The 20102-nt window shown below is 38.6% G+C and overlaps 1 protein-coding gene across 18 annotated transcripts in view; it reads right to left on the reverse strand.

Annotated features, from left to right (window-relative positions):
• RYR2 (ryanodine receptor 2) overlaps positions 1 to 20102 on the reverse strand; it is a 248421-nt gene that overhangs the window by 15339 nt on the left and 212980 nt on the right. For all 18 annotated transcript variants that reach the window (XM_082214927.1, XM_082214934.1, XM_082214932.1 and 15 more), the window contains 11 exons: positions 19268 to 19344; positions 18818 to 18891; positions 10579 to 10659; positions 9828 to 9916; positions 8687 to 8815; positions 8040 to 8144; positions 6863 to 6944; positions 3724 to 5027; positions 2964 to 3031; positions 2301 to 2448; positions 899 to 985 (listed from right to left, as the gene is read on the reverse strand). In XM_082214927.1, coding sequence (XP_082071053.1) covers positions 899 to 985; positions 2301 to 2448; positions 2964 to 3031; positions 3724 to 5027; positions 6863 to 6944; positions 8040 to 8144; positions 8687 to 8815; positions 9828 to 9916; positions 10579 to 10659; positions 18818 to 18891; positions 19268 to 19344 — 2244 coding nt within the window. The remainder of the gene's footprint in view (positions 1 to 898; positions 986 to 2300; positions 2449 to 2963; positions 3032 to 3723; positions 5028 to 6862; positions 6945 to 8039; positions 8145 to 8686; positions 8816 to 9827; positions 9917 to 10578; positions 10660 to 18817; positions 18892 to 19267; positions 19345 to 20102) is intronic.

Consider the following 20102-nt stretch of genomic DNA (forward strand, 5'->3'; position numbering starts at 1 on the left):
GGGGGGGGGGGTTAAAAGTAGGCAAAATGCCTGGAGTTGTTTTTTTGTTTACATGTGGCAATATTTAGTCTTGCGCCTAGCGAGCATCAGAGCAGCAACTCCGAGCACCTGGGAATGGAGGACTGGGTGCGGGGAGAGAGATACGGAGGAGGGGAAGGCGGAGACCAGTGGGCATTTGCCTTTCCTGGAGCAGAAGCTGCAGAGGGAAGAATATGCAGGCAGGAGCAATCAGTTTCAGAAAGCAAGAGCATCGTGGAAGAGTAGGGAGCTTTAAGTCAAGGCTAGAGGCAGAATGGAGCACTCAAGCCGCAGGATGTTGGAGCCTGAGCAATCAGCCCCAGAGGCAGCGGCTATTGTTATTGTTGCCATTTCCCCTATGACTTGTCTCGCCGCTGGACAACGTGTGTGGAAGCTGGGAGGGGTTGGCTGTAGGTGGAAACTACTCTGCGGCTGGAGGGTATTTAGCCAGTCACCCTCCACCTCATCTCTGCACCTCTCCCGATCTGTGTGATTCTTTCTCTCCCCCCCCCCAACCAAAGATCACGTGCTCTTATGGGGATGACCCATAGCTTAGTGGTAAAGTACACGCTTTGGATGCGGAAAGACCCAGGTCCAATCTCTGACATCTGCTGGTAAAGGCAAACCCTCTCTGAAACCTGGAAGAATCACTGAAGACAATACTGAACTAGATTTGTGTTTGTGTGTGTCATACAGTGATAAGCTATGTAACCCTTTTTGCTCCTAAAATGTCAGTTTTCAGCTCAGATTGTTTTGATATGCTGGGATTGCCCAGGAAGGCTGAAGAACAAGAAAGTGTTTATGTGTACTTTCTGTATACATTTTCATTTTTTATGGTGCTTCATTTACACATCTGTGGATGAAAACATGAAGGAGTTACCTTATAGAAGAGCAGAATGAAATTAATGGCAAATGCAACAAACAAAGCCAACATCCTCATATTGTAGAAATTCCGAGCAAAATAGTTCTGAAAGACAAAATAATAAATATTAAATGCACTAAATACTTACATTTGAATAATTCAGCTCCGTTAACCTACAGAATGTGATCTTGAAAGAAATTACCGCATTTACTCGAACCTAATGCTCACCTTTTGGGGCCAAATTACGTTGTGAAAATTAAGGTGTGCATTAGATTCGATGGCACATTTACATTCACCAGGAAATACTTTTTTTGGTGTTCATTAAGGAATTCACATAATCCAAGTGAGTCTTGATTTTGGTCTTTTAGCCATGATCAGATAAAGCAGGGGTGGCTAATCTTTTTTGGCCTAAGGGCTGCTGATCAATCCTCAGAGGACCACATGCTAGTAATGGGTGTGACCAGAACAAAAGTGGTCATTGCCAAAGTGGACACACAGGTAGCAAACATACCACCCCCTTCTCTGTGATATTAAACCAGTCTACCATGGCTGCATTTTGTGACTGGTATAATTCACATGCTTTCTGAGTAGAGTGTGAGAACAGGAAAACCATCTTATCTCTTCCACTGTATGTGTACTTTTGGAATGTACTTTCACTTCTGTTGTTCTCTCAGAGCTGGAGAGAACACACATGATTATGCATTGTCTGTACGTAAAGGTAAAGGGACCCCTGAGCATTAGGTCCAGTCGTGACCGACTCTGGGGTTGCGGCGCTCATCTCGCTTTATTGGCCAAGGGAGCCGGCGTACACCTTCCGAGTCATGTGGCCGGCATGACTAAGCTGCTTCTGGCGAACCAGAGCAGCACACGAAAATGCTGTTTACCTTCCTGCCAGAGTGGTACCTATTTATCTACTTGCACTTTGACGTGCTTTTGAACTGCTAGGTTGGCAGGAGCAGGGACCGAGCAACGGGAGCTCACCATGTCGTGGGGATTCGAACTGCCGACCTTCTGATCGGCAAGCCCTAGGCTCTGTGGTTTAACCTTGTCTGTACATAAACTGTAAATAAACATAGTTTAGATCTACGAATGTTTTTTTCTTCTTGCTGTGTTCTTCCAGAAGAACAGTGTGTACTTTTCATAAGAAAAGTGCCGCTGAGAGGCACTCTGGAGATGAAGGGACATGCCATTCCAGAGCTGTGCCTACTGGGAGACGCTCGGAGAAGGAGGGGGCCTCTGGCGAGCCCCAGAGCGTCATAAAATCCCAACACTCTGCTGATCTATGCCTATCAGCAGAGGTGGGGGCAGGCTCCTCCACATCACAGGGGTGGCCTTGGAAGAGAGGTTCCTCTCCTTCCAGTGCTGCAATTGAGAGGAAATTTGCTTTCCCTGCTCTTCAGAGATGACTTATTCCACTTACAAGAAGTTTCTGCTGGTATGCAATAATTTTCTTCCAGAAGGCTGATTCCTGTGATTCTGGTTCACCATGCCTATGTTTGTGGCGCTGCCTTTGTTTCTGCTTTGCTTTATCTTCTTTTGCTTTCTCTTCCTTTTCTCCATCTTCTCCTCTAAAAGCATAAATCTTATTGTGAGTCACACTCTATTAATTAAAATATAATCTCTCATTGGAAAAAGAAACAAGCTGTGTCAATCACATGTTTCATGGGCACTTTAAAGAAGACTGGGTCCTCTTTCAAGTACTTACTGTATGTGACATGATCACAGCTGGAAAGGGCATTTAGGGAATGTATAATGGATAAGGGCTTATAAAAGCCCTTAAGATACAAGACACTTATAATGGATTTAACACAGTGGGAAGAAAATAAATGTGGGTTAAAAAGGGAAAGGTCTTTACAAAGCAATTACAATATAATTAATTCACATTGAAGCACACAGGATGTAAAACCCTTTTAACAATGACTGCTAAAGTGATCTCTGTATAACTATATAATTGAGCTGTTAGAAGATAAGGACATAAATACAACTGAGTTGTCATTTATTTCAATGGGTTTTGCTTCCAAGTGCATTTGAGACTACAATATTCATAAGTGGATTCATAAATGCTAGAAATATTGACACATACTCTGCTTTTTCAGGTACAAATTTAGTTTCTTCTTTCTCATCCTTTTCATCTTTGTTCACCTTCTGGTCCTTCAACAAATAAGGAGGAAACAATTATGGCAATGCACTACTTTCAAGTCATGTTTTAAAAAGCCCAGCACCATAGCCTTGACTATGTCATTTAAAATATACTAATGTTCATATTGAGTAGAACATGAGGACACTCCTATTTACTTGAAAATATTGTTTTCTATTTAAAACTCAAACCAATTATAATCAGAGTATATGAGGAACTCCTGCAATGTCACTTTAGAAAGATGAAAGCTTTGCTTGCTCAATATTGTTGTTGTTAGTTGTATTTTTCACAAAAGGTGAAAGCAACTTACACAAACCAACATTAGAAACAACAGTATAAGTGACCTATAATGTTCACTGATATGTACAGAAGAGTATTTATCATTTATTTATTTATTTATTTATTTATTTATTTATTTGTTTGTTTGTTTGTTGAATTTATATATTGCCCTGTACCCGGAGGTCTCAGGGTAGTTCACAGATTCAGCACAACCCACCCAACTAAGATATGACATAAAATTAAAGTTCAAAAAATAAATAGTGATGGTGCCAGGCATGACTCTCTAGAGAGAATACTCTGTAGTGGTTAATCCATTGAAAAATGGGATCTAAATGCATGATGTGCTGATTTATATTTCCTAAAAACAATTTTTAAAAGTCTAAAAACCAGATTTAAACAGTATAGACAAACAAATTATAGTGTGTACCTGTATTTTTTCTTGCACATCAGGTAAGGGGAGTAAAGAAGGACTGCTCAGCAAATCACTTAGGCCTGCATTTGGATTATGTGGGATTAGTTTATATTGTCCTCCCTCTCTTTTTAAATCCAAGCCAAATATGTCCGAGAGGAGGTCACTGTCTTCTGACAAAGCTTTGAGATCGGTCAGATCTTCTGCAGGCAGGGGAGCTTCTGTTGGCTTTCTTTCCGCCTCTTCCCCTTCACCACGCACCTCATCTTGAGTAGGGTCAGGCATGTTGGCTAAGAGTTCAGCCACCTTGATTTTCTTAGCCCCTTCAACTAGGCTTCCTCCAAGCAGCAAACTGTACATGATTTGAAAGAAGCCTCGGAAGACGCTTGATATGAAATGCATTAAGCCCATTAAAATGCTCCAATATGAGGAGAAAAAAGCCATTGCCATGTCTTTCATGGTCATCTTTTTCATCTTCTTCATCTGCTTCTTGATACTTTTCATGCTTAGCACTTTCATGAGTGTCATTATGTTATACCTGAGAGCTACTAAAGCTGATTTAACAGTTACTAGAGAGAAGAAGCCCATTCTGGGATCCTGTTCCTCAGGTTTCTCATTCTCATTTTCTTCTTTATTTGCCAACCTCTCATTCAAATCTGACTCAGAGATCTGAGCTGCCAATTGCATTTCAAATATGGTATCCTCACAAAAATTAACAAAAAGCTCCATTTTTTCCTTTTCCCCTCCTTCATTTACTACATCAAATATAAACTGTCTCTTTGATTCTTTAACTTGAGGTTTTTCCCATTGTGTCCGACTTGATTCACTTATCTCAAAGTAAACTCGTTCAATGCGCTTTGCGCTACCCATTATCTCTATACGCCCTAAGAAGGGCTGGAAATAGTTCAAAACACTATCTGCCAGTTCAAGAAAAGTCTGCAACCGAGTGTCATGAGGCATGTGCTCTGACAAGTTTGTCAGGAGGACAGCAACATTGAAGCCAATGTCTTTGGCTGGCTCATGAAACCGTTTCACAAATTCCTCATAGTCCAAAGTCTCATTCTCATCTGTTTCAGCACATGAGAGCAAAAACTCGGTTTCAGATTGAGTGTAGTGTTTGTGGCTCTCCATGGCTTTGTGGAAATCTCTTTTTGAAATGATACCCTTTCCGTCAGGATCATATTCTTTGAATGCATCAGAGAAAGTTAAATCCTTCAGTTTTAGGAACATATCAAAAAACTTTAAAATCATTTCTACATTGTTGGAGGATTCCACTAGCATGTCAACCATCTGCTTGCCGATTGTGCCATTCACAACATTACCTGAATGTGGAAAAGTGCATTGAAATTCTTGTTAAAATATTTACTCAGTTAACAACTAGAGATATATAATGCCTTGTAAACTGTTCCAGACATCAATAAAATTACTAGATAGAATTTCAGAGGTGAGCATTTTGAACTACTGATAGTAATACAGGGGGTGAGCAACATTTGCGTTAGGAGAAAAATAATCAGTCTTGTAAGATTCCAGACTTTTTGTTATACAAGCCTTAAAAGATTGCTGAAACCTCATGGCCTGAATACAACAAAGGGTTAAGTTTGCTTAAGCCCACTGAAATCAATTGGATTAAGGATGCTTAACTCTGTGTTGATTTAGGCCTTTGCTTCTTTAGCATTTACCCAGATTTCCTGTTTACTGAAATATCTCCAGGTTCATTTGCACATAGGATTACATGTGGGTCAATAGTGAATATGGCTGTTGCCTTGCTTTAAAGCAGGAGTGAGGAACCTCTAACCCACAGGCCCAATTTGGCCCAGCATGGGTCCCAATTTGACTTACAAGGCTGTTTTCCCCTACCCACGCCCATCTGCTGCCATATGTGACATCAGGTGTGTGGCAGGTAGAGACTAGCTGAATTGGCTGCCCAACTGAGTTTCCTGTAGGAAGTTAGATTCTTCAGCTGATCCTTGTAGAAAGCAGGATTGACACTGCCACCCATCAGCCCTGGGGTAGGAGCTCAAGGCTGCTGCATGGGTTGTGTGACCAAATTTCCTGCAGGGAACTCAATCACACAACCACTGCCTGCAGAAAGTAGCAATGTTAGCCATATGCCCAGCACTGGCAAGCATAGGACTGGCAAAGCGTCTTGCACTGTGGCTGCCAAGTATCTGGTAACCACAACTGGTTGTTGGGGCATTTTGCTGTGGAAGAGATTTTGACAGGTGGCCACAACAACCCACCTCTCCGTCATCTGGCATAATGATGCCAAGGTGATTGACAAGTGGGTGGTCACATCCCCCTGTCAAAATTGGCTTGTAAGACTGGAAACTGATATGGATCTGGTCTGTTGGGCCAAAAAGGTTCCCCACTGCCGCCTTATAGAATGGAACCAAATAAAACCTGTGGGTAAAAGCAATTAATTTTTCATATGCATTGCAACTTGTGTTCCTGGGAAATCACTAATCCAATAACGTACACATTGGCTGGCTATAAAACAAAAACATTCTGAAATAATTTCAGCTAGTAGAAGGCAACAAGATGCAGAGAAAAAACAGAAAAGGGCTTATGAACAAAAAGAAACAGAAGTCAAGCTTTGAATAATTTGTGTATTTGGATAAAAAGTGATCCATTTAAAGTTGTATAAATTCTGTTTTGAGGCTTTTATGAAGACTGCTTACAAAACTGAAACTCATAGAAACAAAAAAAGCAACTTATGTTAGTAAATACTGTTTTCTCTACAACCTTTACACAATAACAGTAAAGCTGAACATTTTACATTGTGCTTTTATTGGAGACTATAGTACATTAGCAGGTTCCATGCTCTCTGAGCCAAACTAGAGGTGATGTTAAATGAGTCTTTGTAGTTCACCAGAACATTTTTAAAAATGCAAAGAGCAGCTATGAGATGGTCACGGCAGCTGATAATTACAGGGATCATAGCAGACAGGAAGGGGGAGCTTAAACAGTCTCCTCCCTTGATGTAGCTGTGACAGAAATAGATCATATGAAGCTATTTGTATTAGGACAAAATCCCCCATTAGCACCATTTTTTTTTTATCTCTTTGCAATTTGAAAAAAGTCAATGAAGGTTTGGTTTGGGGTTTGCTTGTGTGAGTTTTTTTAAGAAAAAAAAGTTTTAAAATGAACTTGAAATTACCTTCTAACATAGATAACAACATGACCACCATATCCTTCTGAAGATCCATTAATTCTTTCAGTAATTCAATTTGGCTAGAATCCTGTCAACATAAAATACAAGATTCATGGCAGTGTTCTTTTAGCCCAGCAACTATGATCATATTGAGAAAACTATGTCTCTGGCTTAGAATTGGGGGCTCACTGATTTCTGATAATACTGTGACAGCTACAGGTCCCTGCATCACTTTGAACATTCGAGAGTAGCTTTTGGGTGATGGAGAAGGTGGAATGGAAAAGGAGGGGCTGGAAGGTGGAACACAGCGTGTGACTCTTTGGATCAGATCTTTAAAAAAGAAACTCAGTTTTCCCAACAATAATTGGTTGATTTGAACCAATTGCAAACTATCTATGAATAAACAATAGCTTTGAAATGTGGCTTGAAATAATTAACGTTTTTCAGAATGAAAATCAATCATTTCAATATCACTCAGGATTTGAAAGTAGGTTAGCCAAACCCCGATATGAATGAATCTGGTTAAATATCGTTCTGTTGGTGCAGATGTAACATGGAACTATGTTTAAAGCTGAAGGGGAAACAAAAGGAATTCAAAGTGTAAAAAAGGAGGGTGGGGATAAGATGGCATGTGAGACCCCCTCCAAATTTCTGGTTAAGTGCAGTTTCATGTCTGCAGCAGGGCACACTTGTGTGACTGAAAAATGCCTACACCAGAGGTGGTTAACTCCCACTTAAGAGAGGCCTGAGGTGACTGCCCAAGGAATTTTTCTTGCTGCCAAGATCACACTGATTTTGGTGACAACAAAAGTTGAGGACATACACAGCTGGGATGGGCATTCTGATGAAGATGAAATTTCCTACTCCCTGGTCATCAGATTAATCTTTGGATGAGCAGAAAGGGGATGATACCCACCCCAGCTACTCTGCATGGATGCGTGTTTATGAAGGTGAATGAAGACCAATCAACTGATGATAAATATTGGTAAGACAAGGGTCCTATTGGCCAATGATGGTTACTTTCAGGAATTGGGATGTCAGCCTGCTTTTGACAGGCTAGCACTCTCCCTGAGAGACCAAGTATGTAGCTTTGGGTACTCCTTGATACTACAAGCTGTGACTATCTTCTTTAATAAAGTTAAAGTAAAATAGTTCTTTAAATTTATAGATAGAGATATTGTACCTGAGAAAGCTTCATCTGCATATGGGCAAATACATGAAGAAAACCAACAACAGCATCCCACAGTCTGCTATGCGCCAGACTCTGCTGGTTACCTGTACATGGTCCCTGAAAAAGAGGTTTTAACAAACAACAAAGCTGAAGTTAAAAGGGAAATATAACATAAGCTGCCTCTGGCTGATTACTATCACGGCAGTGGGAATGGCTAATGAAAATGTTACACAAATGAAACATCTTTGAGAACAAACTCACATGCTTAGCCCATGGGGTCCCTGTGAAAAATGGCCACCCATTTCAATGGATGGAGACTGGATTAAGTGTAGGGAAGCATCACTTGGACAAGAATATGAACAGAGTTACTGGCCAGGGTGAGAACTTCAATACATAACATGGGCAATAGCCAATGAAATGCTTCCACTAGAGGATTTCTGCTTCCACCACAGAACCTCTCCTCTTCTTTCTCTGCACCCTCCCCAAATTTGTTCTAGAGGGCTGAGAGACACACCCACCCCAAATATATCTAGTGGGAGAGGAGAGGGAGTGGAAGTTATATTGTGCAGCCGAAAGTTATTGCTCCAAATGTTCTTTCTTACCACCCACCATACATGCAGACACTTTATACCGTGTTTGTGGGTTGTTTCAAACATTACCTGAATATATTCTGTAAGCGTATTGAAAACCTGCTTTGCAACTTGAATTGCTTTAGAGAAATTACGTTGTCCTTGTTCATCAATAACATCCTTTCCAGAGTAATACCAATAGAAATCACTAATCGATTCCTGAAAGTGGATGAAGAAATATACAAAGTGCATGAATTCACAACTCAGAAACTAGAGACTATTTTTGTATTAGACAACTAACTGAACAAATAATCATTATTAGTGATATCATCACTAAAATTGCATTTGACATATTAAAAAAAGCAAAGTGTTCAGAAAGTCTCCAGAACTATGACACTGACTAATGTCACTTTAAGTTCCAGTTCCCAGAATTCTTCTAGACAATGGAAACTCCATTGCAACTAAAATCAGAGTTTGCATTAGCTTTTTTCTGGGGCTTGATTCCTTTGCTGCTTTTTGCAGCCTCACATGTTTGGGAAGATGCAAGAGATCATGGATGGGGGCTGGGCAACTAGCTGGCATTGGCAGAGAGTTGGGGGATCTCAATTTTGATGCACCAGATTTGTCATCATGCTATTTTGAGGGTGTAGAAATTATAGAAGGATGCCACCAGTGTGCATAAGGCAATTAAGCAAGATCATGTTCTTAGACATTTGACTGTTTATAACAATTTTAAAAACAAACAAAAACCAAAGTATTATTTAACTCTGTAGGTACACGTCTTTCCCTCTCTTTTTAGAGTTGTGAAACAGTACAAAACATAAAAACACTAAAGCAATATAATAAAGCAGAGCTTTAAAAAACCATATAAAAACAATAGTACAGGGCCCACACTTATGGATCACGAAAAGCTAGTACAAAATTATTTCGTGCTTGTTGGCTGGTAAGCAGTGTAGCACAGGAATATTGACCCCCAGCCACCCACCCACCCATTGGAATTTATTTTTTCATACTCTCTTGGAAGCAGAGAGATTGGAGAGGCTTTTATTTCTTTCCTCCAAGTTTTCTTATACGGTTTTGGTTTGTTGTTTTTTAAAAAATACATTAAAAGGTTTATAAATACTTTTAAATAACTAAAAAAAGTAGCAATATAAACACTTGATGTTACACAATTTTGCATTTTGATGCAATTCTTTTCAACAGACTAGAGTTCACATGCATTATATTTTACCTGAACTCTCAGTAAATAATCCACAGTAGATATTATAATATTGACAGTTGTATTGTTACCAGTCTGAGTCCTCAAGTAATTCTGAAAATCTTGGAAAGATAGAACAAGATTAAATTAACTTTAGCCCCTGTCTTAAATCCCTTTAAAATCTCCTATCAGAGTATAAAATGCATGTTTTCTAAAGCATATTTCCTGCTGATAATCTGTATTTTCCTTTTCCAAACATTTTAATTATGCTTAATTTTCTAGATTATGCACTATAGTTATTCTTGAGATAGTAGACTTTTTTATATTGTAGGAGAACTGAATTGAATTACAGGGAGGATCAAATTTGGTTTTCTACTCTCTGTCCACTTACGTTGGAGAAGAACATCTCTTGATTACAGTAGTAGTACTGTGCACTAAGTAGTACTACATAGCTATTAGGGAGATTGTCTACCTGGTAAAAAAAGACCTGTGTTATGGACATTTACAATTAGGGGAATGAAAGAATCAACAAAATAAGCAGTGTTGCTCCACTTATTTTTCCTGTATAACATGTTTCTAGAGATGTCATTTAATTTGTTTTCACAGCTCAACTGTTTAAGAAAATTGGCACTATCAATTTACATAACTATTCTTCCTTCATGCTGTGTTTACTTATTTGGAGCACTATTTGGAAAAATTCATTAAGGTGTTAAGCCTTTTACAGTGAGTACTTCTAGCTGGTTACTCCAACACTGGATGAGTTAATAGCATTATTTAAACAAACCTGAGTTGTGCCCCTCGCAAAGCAACTGGAGGAACCGGAAGAGGTCACAAGTAAATTCATCATCTTGCATCACCTTTTCTCCTGTGGAAAAGCCAGTTGCCAGTAAATATTATGAAAAGTTGCAAAGTAACTCTGAAGCTTCACATATTCATCTGATTGATATAAAAAAACTGTATAGATTATAAGTGAATCTAGACTTAAAGCATATTTTCAAAATCAAATATATGTCATACTCACTTGCAGGAAAGGTGTATTTATTTATCATAAGAAAAATATGTATAATTTAGAAATACATTTCTCTCAAAAAAAATGGTAGCATGGGCTTGGCAACATTTTAGAAATTTCTGAACTTTGTATAATAGTTGAAATATAATCTTGGTTTTTTAAGTGTGACTAAAATGAGCTTCTGGAATAGGGCTACCAATTACTGACCCAATGAGGCTCCTGCAGAATTATTCCTCCATTCATTCAATTTGAAACATTTCTATGCTGCCTTCAATTTAAGATTTCCAGGGCAATTTACAGTAAAAAAAAAACAAAAAAAACACAGAAAGGCAGTACTGTACATAGAACAATCACAGGATGCATCAAAATTAACCAGAGTTTAAAAGCTTGGGGAAGTAAAATAAAAATAAAAAGGTCTTTGCTTAGCACCCAAAGAACATTACATGCCAGAGTTCTGCATGCAAGTCCTTTCCTAAAGCCGTCCACCTCACTTTAGATGGTGAAACCATCCAGAAGGCTTTTGTGTATCAATACTTCAAATCGTGCCCAGAAACACTGACAGCTGTGTTTTGGACTGCCTGGTCTGTGGACGGTTTTCAAAGGCAGCCCCACACACAATGCATTTCTGTAGTCTAACCCAGAGTTTACAAAGCTTGGGCAACTATAGTCATTCATTCTATCCAGGAGAGATTACAAATGGCACACCAGCTTTAGCAGTTCATGCTACTGAGGCCACTTGGACCACTAGCAACAAAGCTGGATCAATGAGTGCTCCTCAGACTGCCAACCTGATCATTTAAACTGGAGTGCAGACCCTTCCAGAACAGACTGAACCACACACCAATAGAATCTCTGGCTTGTTGGAAGTGAGTTTCAGTTTGTTAGCTTTCACCCAGTCCATCTCCTTCATCCAGACAGTGATTCAGCACTTCCAACATCTCACCTGATTCTGATGTAAAAGAAAGAAAATTGAGTATCACTTGCATTTTGTTGCCAATTGACTGTGAAACTCTGATGACATCAATCAGTGGTTCCATGCAGATGTTGAAAAGCACAGGATTGAATCCTGCAGTATACCACAGCACAAATGCTATGGGGATAAGCATAAGTCTCCTAGCACCACTTTCTGGAATCAAAATAGAACCATGAAAACATGATGGAACAACCACCAAGGCAGCATGAAACCCTGCCCTCCCATCCATCAGCTGACATTGCCAGTGGACTGATGTACAATAGGCATGTTTGGGGGGAAATGGCCTTGTAGACCAAATTGGACGCCATGGCAGGCCAAGATGAGCCTGCAGATTAGAGGTTCCCCACCCCTGCCATAAATATATGAAATAAAAAAAAATAAAAAATTAATCCAGTAGCACCTTGGAGACCAACTAAATTTGTTCTGGCTCTAAGCCTTAGTTTGCATGCACACTTCTTATACCCAGAACAAAAAATGCTACTGGATAATTTAATATATATATATATATATTATTTATTTCAACTGCATCAGACCAACACGGCTACCTACCTGAATCTATAAATATATGAAGTTTCGGTTTATCAGAAATCTATGTAAATGATTCACAAACAGGGTATCCATCAGGCTTGTTCAAGAGCAATATTTGATGAGTTCTTAAAACAGGTATCTCAAAGGAAATTTGTTTTAAAAGGTGACATTGAGTCATGGAATAAAAATTGTAGGGAGTCAGATCTTAATGAATGAATGGAGAGAATGGGTACAAGCCTTTTTTGAAGGACTGCTCATATTTCTATCCAAGTTTTGACACAGCAGGATAAACTACAATAGAGGAATATGTTGTGCTTATATAAAAGAAAACTGGCAGTCTCAGCCAGACGCCTTTAAAAACAATTTTGTATAGCTTGTGTTAAACATTCAGACAATGTAAAATTTTAAAAGTCTCATTGTACATGAACTATTTAGCTAAAATACTGCCATTGCCCATGCTGCATTTAAATGATATTGTTACACATATAGATGACTTCATGTTACTGCCATGGACAATCTGAAATAGAGATGTATTTAAACAAAAGTAATGTCTGGAAGAAATAAAAAGTGGTGTATGTACTCCCTTGAAAGTGCTGAATGCCAGACTACTAATGATCTCTCCATAGTCTTGTTCTCTCCTTGTCACTAATAATTACATTTTTTGGACTATAACTTCCATCACTCCTCCTGCCTGTGGCAGATGGAGGTTGTAGCCTAAAGCATCCAGGGATCACCAGGTTAGGGTGGTAAAACTGCCATTATAAAGGAAAAGAATAGAGGAACTAATTGAACTAATTGGAAGCAACCAAGAAACTAGGGAGGTCTTGATGAGCTTCTATCAGCAACACAGAACTACAATTCAGGTAGGAACTAACAGTCCTTTCTTGTGTTGGTGATGAATTTCATCAATGTGGGATGTCTAAAGCTTACCAAATTCAGGTAAGATATATGGCTGCAGGTTATTGGTAAAGGACCTGTTGCGGGACTCTCCTACCAAATGCCACTTAATTCAAAGCATACAAATAAATTTCATTGATCACAGTGAAGGAAGAAGGTGATGCCCAAGTTGTTGTTGTTGTTGTTGTTGTTGGCGGCGGCAGCTGTTGTTGTTGTTGGCGGCGGCAGCATCTGTCTGCATCAGGAGACAATGGAAGAGTATGCCTTTGGGAGAATTACAGTGTCAGCTGTGGCTTCGGGCCTGAAACTGGAAGTGGTGCTGGCCGAAGGCAAACAAAGCAATTTCTAATTACTGGGATGGAGCAAGAGATGGAGGTAGGCTTCTTTGAGATCTCTTGAAGTAAAATGTCATCAGGGTGCAGGGCTACCTGTACAAATGATAGTTTCCATTCTGAATTGATTTGGGAGTTTCAGATCAAGTACAACTGTCCAAGAATTTGAGTCCCTCTTCAACACCACAAAGAATATGGAGTAGATGCTGAAGAGACACTCACCTCAAGGGACTAGTTTGATGGCAGCCATGTCTAGGAGGAGCATGAAGGGTAAGAGCCAAACCTGTGGTTCAACACTTGAGGGTGTACTGGACCAGGACTCATGTCCTCCTCAGGAAGACAAATGGCTCTTTTGGCTGAGAAAATTGATGTCCCCCCACACTCTGCTCCTTCTGACAAAGAAACAACACAGGACAAGATGGGGAAGGAAGGATAAGAGCAAAGTCATGGAGGAATGAAGGGTGTGGTTCAAAACACAAGCTGATACATATTTTGCGTATGTGTGTGCATATGTTTCTAAGGCACACACGAGGAAGATAAAGAGCAGGGTCAGGAGAGGATTAAAATTTGAGAAGACAAGAACATGGGGGGTGGGCTGATGTGGACAGTAAAAGGGAAGGAACAAAGCCTGGACGGTGGTAGCCAAGTCACAGAAATGGAACAGGAACTTAGAAAGGTTAAAAGCAACCCCCCTGGGGACAAATGCCTTGGGGAGAACGTTTTGAGCCGCAGAACGAACATGACCATTTTGATGAAGGCAGAAAAGTGAACTGGACTCTTGGGAGCTGCCTACTTTATTCAAGATTACTTTCCTGTCTTCAACTACAAGTTGGTGCTACATCCCAGCAACATGAGAAAGTAACAATCCAGCAAGGCAAGTTTATTTCTTTTCATTCCAAGATTCCAAATCTGGCCCTTGTCGTATGTTTATAGATACGACCCATAGTTCCTGTGGGTTTATCTCACAATAACGTGCCTATGAAACAGCCCCTAGGCAGCCCAACTTGCACATTTGTATTTTCTAGAAGAAAGCTGCATTCTTTTGATACTGGCTTACTAAGTCACTTTGTTGACCAATTTAATAACAAGCATTATAAACAAACAAAAAAATAGATCAGGTTCTCTTATACAACAGTACATGTTCTTTTCCTTGCTACAGCATGCACTAAATCCACTGTTGCTATGCAGGAAGAGGAGAACATGTGTTGACCGAAAACATTTTGTAATGTGATTCATTCAAGAAGCCATCAGTGATGCTCTGGAACCCAGCAGTTCTTGGAAGAAAGGGGATGGGGCTAAAACTGGGAGGCAATGCAATAGCGTAAAGCAGTGCTCCCTCTGCCCCTGTGCATATTTAGGCTGCAACACAATGCCTGCAAATCTCAGTGGCTGTGACGTCTGGGTAACATGCTCATGATCAGACTAGAAAATAAATTTCTACTATACATGTAACAATACCTAAAACTTCCCCTACAATGTCTGGGTCGTAAAATTAAGATCTCATACCAAGAGAAAACCAAAAAACAGTAAGAAAGTAAAAACCTTACATCTCAAACATTACCCAAGTATCTTGGACATCAAGTTAACATTATGTGTTAACTATCCTAAAATGTTCAAAGGAGAGGAAATAATGCACTTTCAAGTTTATCATGATTTATGTGAAAATTGTACAGATTATAAGAAGTAAAATGAAAATGTAGTGTAATTTAATGTACAATAATGTATGCCTTTGGTTTTGAACCTTTTCCCAATAATAACCACAGCAATTAAAACGTAACACATAAAGAAAACGCAACATTGATTACATCACAAAGACAAATTAGATACATATCTGGTAGAGAACCACCAATGTTTTTACCAGTGGGGGGTCCAGTATTAAGAACAATGAAGCATGAAGTTGGTCATAGTGAGAGGGGATCAGGAGAAATATATTGTAGAGGAAGGGGCAGTACACAGGAAACAACTGGCATATTTACTATGCTATTTTCTTTTTTCTCTCTAGTGGAAAGAGAGAGTTAGTGGAAAGAGACACCACCAGTTAAAAGATCTCTCTGAAATAATTGTATTAACAAATACCTGCAATAAAAGCTCATAACTTAAACAAGTGAGATATAAAAACTTTGATAAACCAAGAGGATATATTATATACATATACAATTACTCAAAAGAATTAACACATCCCTCAACTTTGAAAAATGTGTTCTTTGAAAAATAGTATATTAGATCTCCATAATTTGAGTATCCATTTTAAGAAACAACTTTTTGTAGCTTGTTGTGTACCTGGTTGTGTAGTCTACGTTGTTCTGTCTGACAATTATACCATTACCACTGGAGCCCATAAATTTTAAACAGTGTTCATACAGATGACTGCTAGAGGAATTGTGTCTATATAATTTCTCATTTCAAGTTCCCATTTTGATGCTTAGAGATCAATAATGTCTACCTATAGTGCACTGTAGGGTTGGAAAGTCCCCCATCACGAACATAAATGGATCCGTGTGTGTGTGTGTGTGTGTGTGTGTGTGTGTGTGTGTGTGTGTGAACTTCCCATATGCTCCAGTCCTGCATTCATGTTCCATATCCTCTACCCAACTGAATGAGGAAGTCCGTTCATGAAGAACTCTGTATAGTTCAGGGCAAAATATTTAAAAATTATAGTATTCCATCAGAAGAGGGTTTTCATCATTATATGGCTACTTTTTGAATAAATAAGTTGTTGGAGTCTTTGTCTCTTAGAATCATTCATATTTTAGGGAGATTTTATATAATTATAACTGGTGGTTAACAAATGACTTTTTAAAAAGGCACTTTCAGTTTAAAATTGAGCATTCTGAATTTCTCAATTTCAAAGGAAGAGATTAAAGGAAATTAAGCAATTTGTATGTGAAGTTTCAGTGGAAGAGATTAAAGGAACTATTTAAGGCTGCAGTCTTATACATACTTGCCTTATACACACTTGAACTCAATGGGACTTACTTTTGCATAGATATGCATAGGACTTGATAACTTTTCCATGGAAATAATGGTTTTTCAGTGGTCTTAATCACCATGCCCAAATACTGCATTTGGAGTTGGTTCAATTGTGATTTCAACACATAGGGGTGCATTTATAAGATGTTAACTATTGGAAGAGTAATGGAGGGAATAGTACCTCTTTCCCTGTCAAAACTGATTTCAGCAAACTCACCCTTAGAATTTAATATCTCTACTGAATAATTGGTTTTGAGCTTTGCCCTGTCCACTAGAGTTCATGACTCAGTGAGGAACATTAGCATCTACAACATTGTAAGCGAAGCCTTATCAGCACAGTAATGATTTTTGTTAGCGTGCATTAATGATGTTTACTTTTACATTCTAAATGTATCTTCTGTCACTAAACGTCCCAGGCCGTATCTGACTAAGTCACACTCAGAGTAGACTCCCTGAAATGGATGGACTTGAGTCATGACTTAATTCATGGATTTCAGTGTGTCTGCACTGAGAGGGACCTCATCAGACATCATCACCCCTTCCTATCCCACCTCCAAACCCAACTCTGGATCCTCCACTGATTTCCTATGATTGCACAGACCAATGCAGCCATAAAGCCACATTAAATACACAACAAAAATGCTACAGGAAGACTACAGCACATGGTGGGTTTTAATATCATATGCACACATTTTGTTTACATCCAACCATCACAAATACTTGGCCCACTAAGAAAATAAGCGCCACCAAATGAAGCAGGAAAAGAAAAAGAAAAACCAAAAAAGCTTGCTGCTCTTACATCTAGTGTGCCAGTTACTGTGCAAATCCTGAGAAAGGGAGGAAAAACAAAGATGTGGGGAAAGTTGGCATACAAACGTAAAGTTTGGAGAATACAACCATAATAATAATAATAAAAAGAGCCCACTCTTTTAAATTCCGAGAACAAAAACAAACTACATGATGTTCAGGAGCTGTACAGTGCTGACACAAAGCTAACAACAGGAAAAAGAAAGGCAATTTGTGTGCAATAATTACCACGTTCATGAGTGATGACTGAGGAAGGGAAAGACAGGACATTTATTTTTTTAAAAAGAAAACGAAAAAAGAAAAACATGAGAATTTGTTTCAGCAGATTAAAAATATACGTAGCATTGCTTTTAGCAATTCTCAATGAATCAAAAGCATCAAATCAGGGGGAAAAAATCCTTCAAATGAGGAGGCATAAATATATCCTGACATTAGATAACCATTCATTCATGTTAGTTATGTATAAATGCATGCCTTTACAGTTTAAGTAACAGATGTAGAGTTTTAAAAGAAAAATGAACTTATTAAAATGGAAATCCAGGATTTACTGTGAATAATTATTAAAAAATTAAATTATGCCTTCAGTGTCCAAAGCATTCTGAAGAATAACAATGGATCAAGCAAATCTGTATGCAATCTGACTATCTTTACTCATATGAGCTGACTTTACTCAAATGAGTGAAAAATAAATGTGTATTTTCATACCACAATAAAAAAAGTGGAGCCCATTTGAGAAAAGAACAGAATTTAAAAGAAGGAGTCAAGTTAATGTGCATGGCTTTTAGCTTGATGAAAACATTTGAATAATAAAAGATATACAAGTTATAACAGCTGGAGGCAAAATAACTACTGATACATGCAGCATAAAAATATGAGTAAAGAAATTACAAAATGCAACGGTAAATAAACATTCAAGTTTTTCCCCTTTATTTTAATGAATAAAAATATGAGAAGTATTAGCTGAAGAAGGTTATGGAAGAAATACACTGGTAATACAGAGAAAGGATTGGTAGAACAACTAAACATATAGAAAATAATTCAGTGATCCTGGACAGAAACAATAACAATAAAATAGTACAAAGAGACAACAAAGGAAAATTAAGAATGAGCTGATGATAGGGATAGAAGAGGCAAACTGGTTCAAAAGCAAAAGTTCTGATACTTGTATTTTTTAATGAAAAAAACTGAAGAAAAGGATTTCAAAACATTTCCAAGCAAAAATATTTCTGAAGAAGCCACCTTTCTGTGGTGTTATTAATTTTAGACTTTATACATCTAATTGTTACCTGTGATAAAAATGAAAAAGAAATAAAATCCCTCAGGAAAGTGTTTTCCTGTCAAAGTTCAATTACACTCTAAATAATTTGAGGGTATAATATTTAAATAACTAAAGAATGTGGCTTTAGTATGCAGCGGTCCTTCACTGAATACATTTCAACATGACTTACTTTTTTGAGTGGATTTAAGGGGAAAAGTTACACATAATTTTTCATTAAGATGATAATACCTGATCCTTCTTCTGTTACCATGCCAAGGCCCTCTGCTTTGTTCTGGCGTTCAAAAGCATTTAGGTCAAGAACACTAAAATGAAAAAAAAGCAATGCATAGTTCCAGTTTTACCACAGATTACATTATCTTATGTTGTAGTGAAGTAAAATATACTTATGTGAATCAAGTGTTTCTGGCAAAAGCACTGATTTATCACAAAAGAAGCATAGCCTTTAATGGTTTTTTTAAAAGTAAGTGTGCCTTGGCTTCAAGAGAATTTTAAGGGCTTAATTATTTCAGAGGAACAAATAAAATATGCTGTGATACTTGCTTAGGACAAACAACATCCACAGGTAGGCACTTTTTTTGCCAGGCTGATAGGTATTTCGATACTGAATTTGGTTTCTTCATGTCTAACGATAACATAGCATATTTAGTAATGTAAAATAATATAATCATTTTCTCTTACCTACAAGACTGCATAAGACCAGCAAGGCTCTGAAAGAAGCCTACATCCTTTTTGTCCTTGAGGTAGTCAAGCATTTTCTTCAAACCAAAAAGAGGAAAAAAATGTTGTGTATAGTACTACTGCTACTACTACCACTATAATCTCCAGAAGTGCTTGCAAATAGTAAAAGCATTAAAGTACATGGATCCATATAAAACACAGAAGAGACACAACAGAGCAGCAGCAATTTAAAAATAAAAACCAATAGCATTTTTAGAAGATACAAAATTTCTGGATGATTTAAAAGAGAAACTTTAGGGGGGAAAGTGAAGGACTGCATTTCAGTGAGAGTGAAAATGCAACCCTTGGCATCTCCAGGTAGGCAGAGGTGGCCCCCACTGGGGTACAAAAATCACCCCCAAAATCTCTGTCCAGTTTTCTGTGAGGCTGTGAGTTCAGACAAGCACTGGGAGCTGAGCAGTAGAAGAAATGGCAAGGCAGTATGAAGGTAGATCAATCAAAGAGTGTGCAAGTGAGAATTAGCCAGTTAAATGGCCACAGTAGTGTGGCAAGATGTGGCATCGTATGAAGAATGGAGGCGGCTAGGAGATGGGCCCCCAGCTGTAAATCAGCCAGGCACAAAGCAGGCAGCTGCAGATCAGCATCAATCTCTTTCTCTCCTCCTCCTGCTCCCCCACTACTGAGTTGAATCCCTCCCTCCTTTCCCCTAAAGTCAGAAAAAAATTAATGCAATATGCGCCTTTTCAAAGTTCAAAACTTGCAGGCTTCTTGCCAGTTGGGTTGCGTGGAGGCAAGTTTACTGGAGCCAAGTGGGAGGGGACTTAGGCTGCAGTCC

Source organism: Podarcis vaucheri (genome assembly GCF_965113315.1).
Source record: "Podarcis vaucheri genome assembly, chromosome: 3".
NCBI classification, from domain to species: Eukaryota; Metazoa; Chordata; class Lepidosauria; order Squamata; family Lacertidae; genus Podarcis; species Podarcis vaucheri.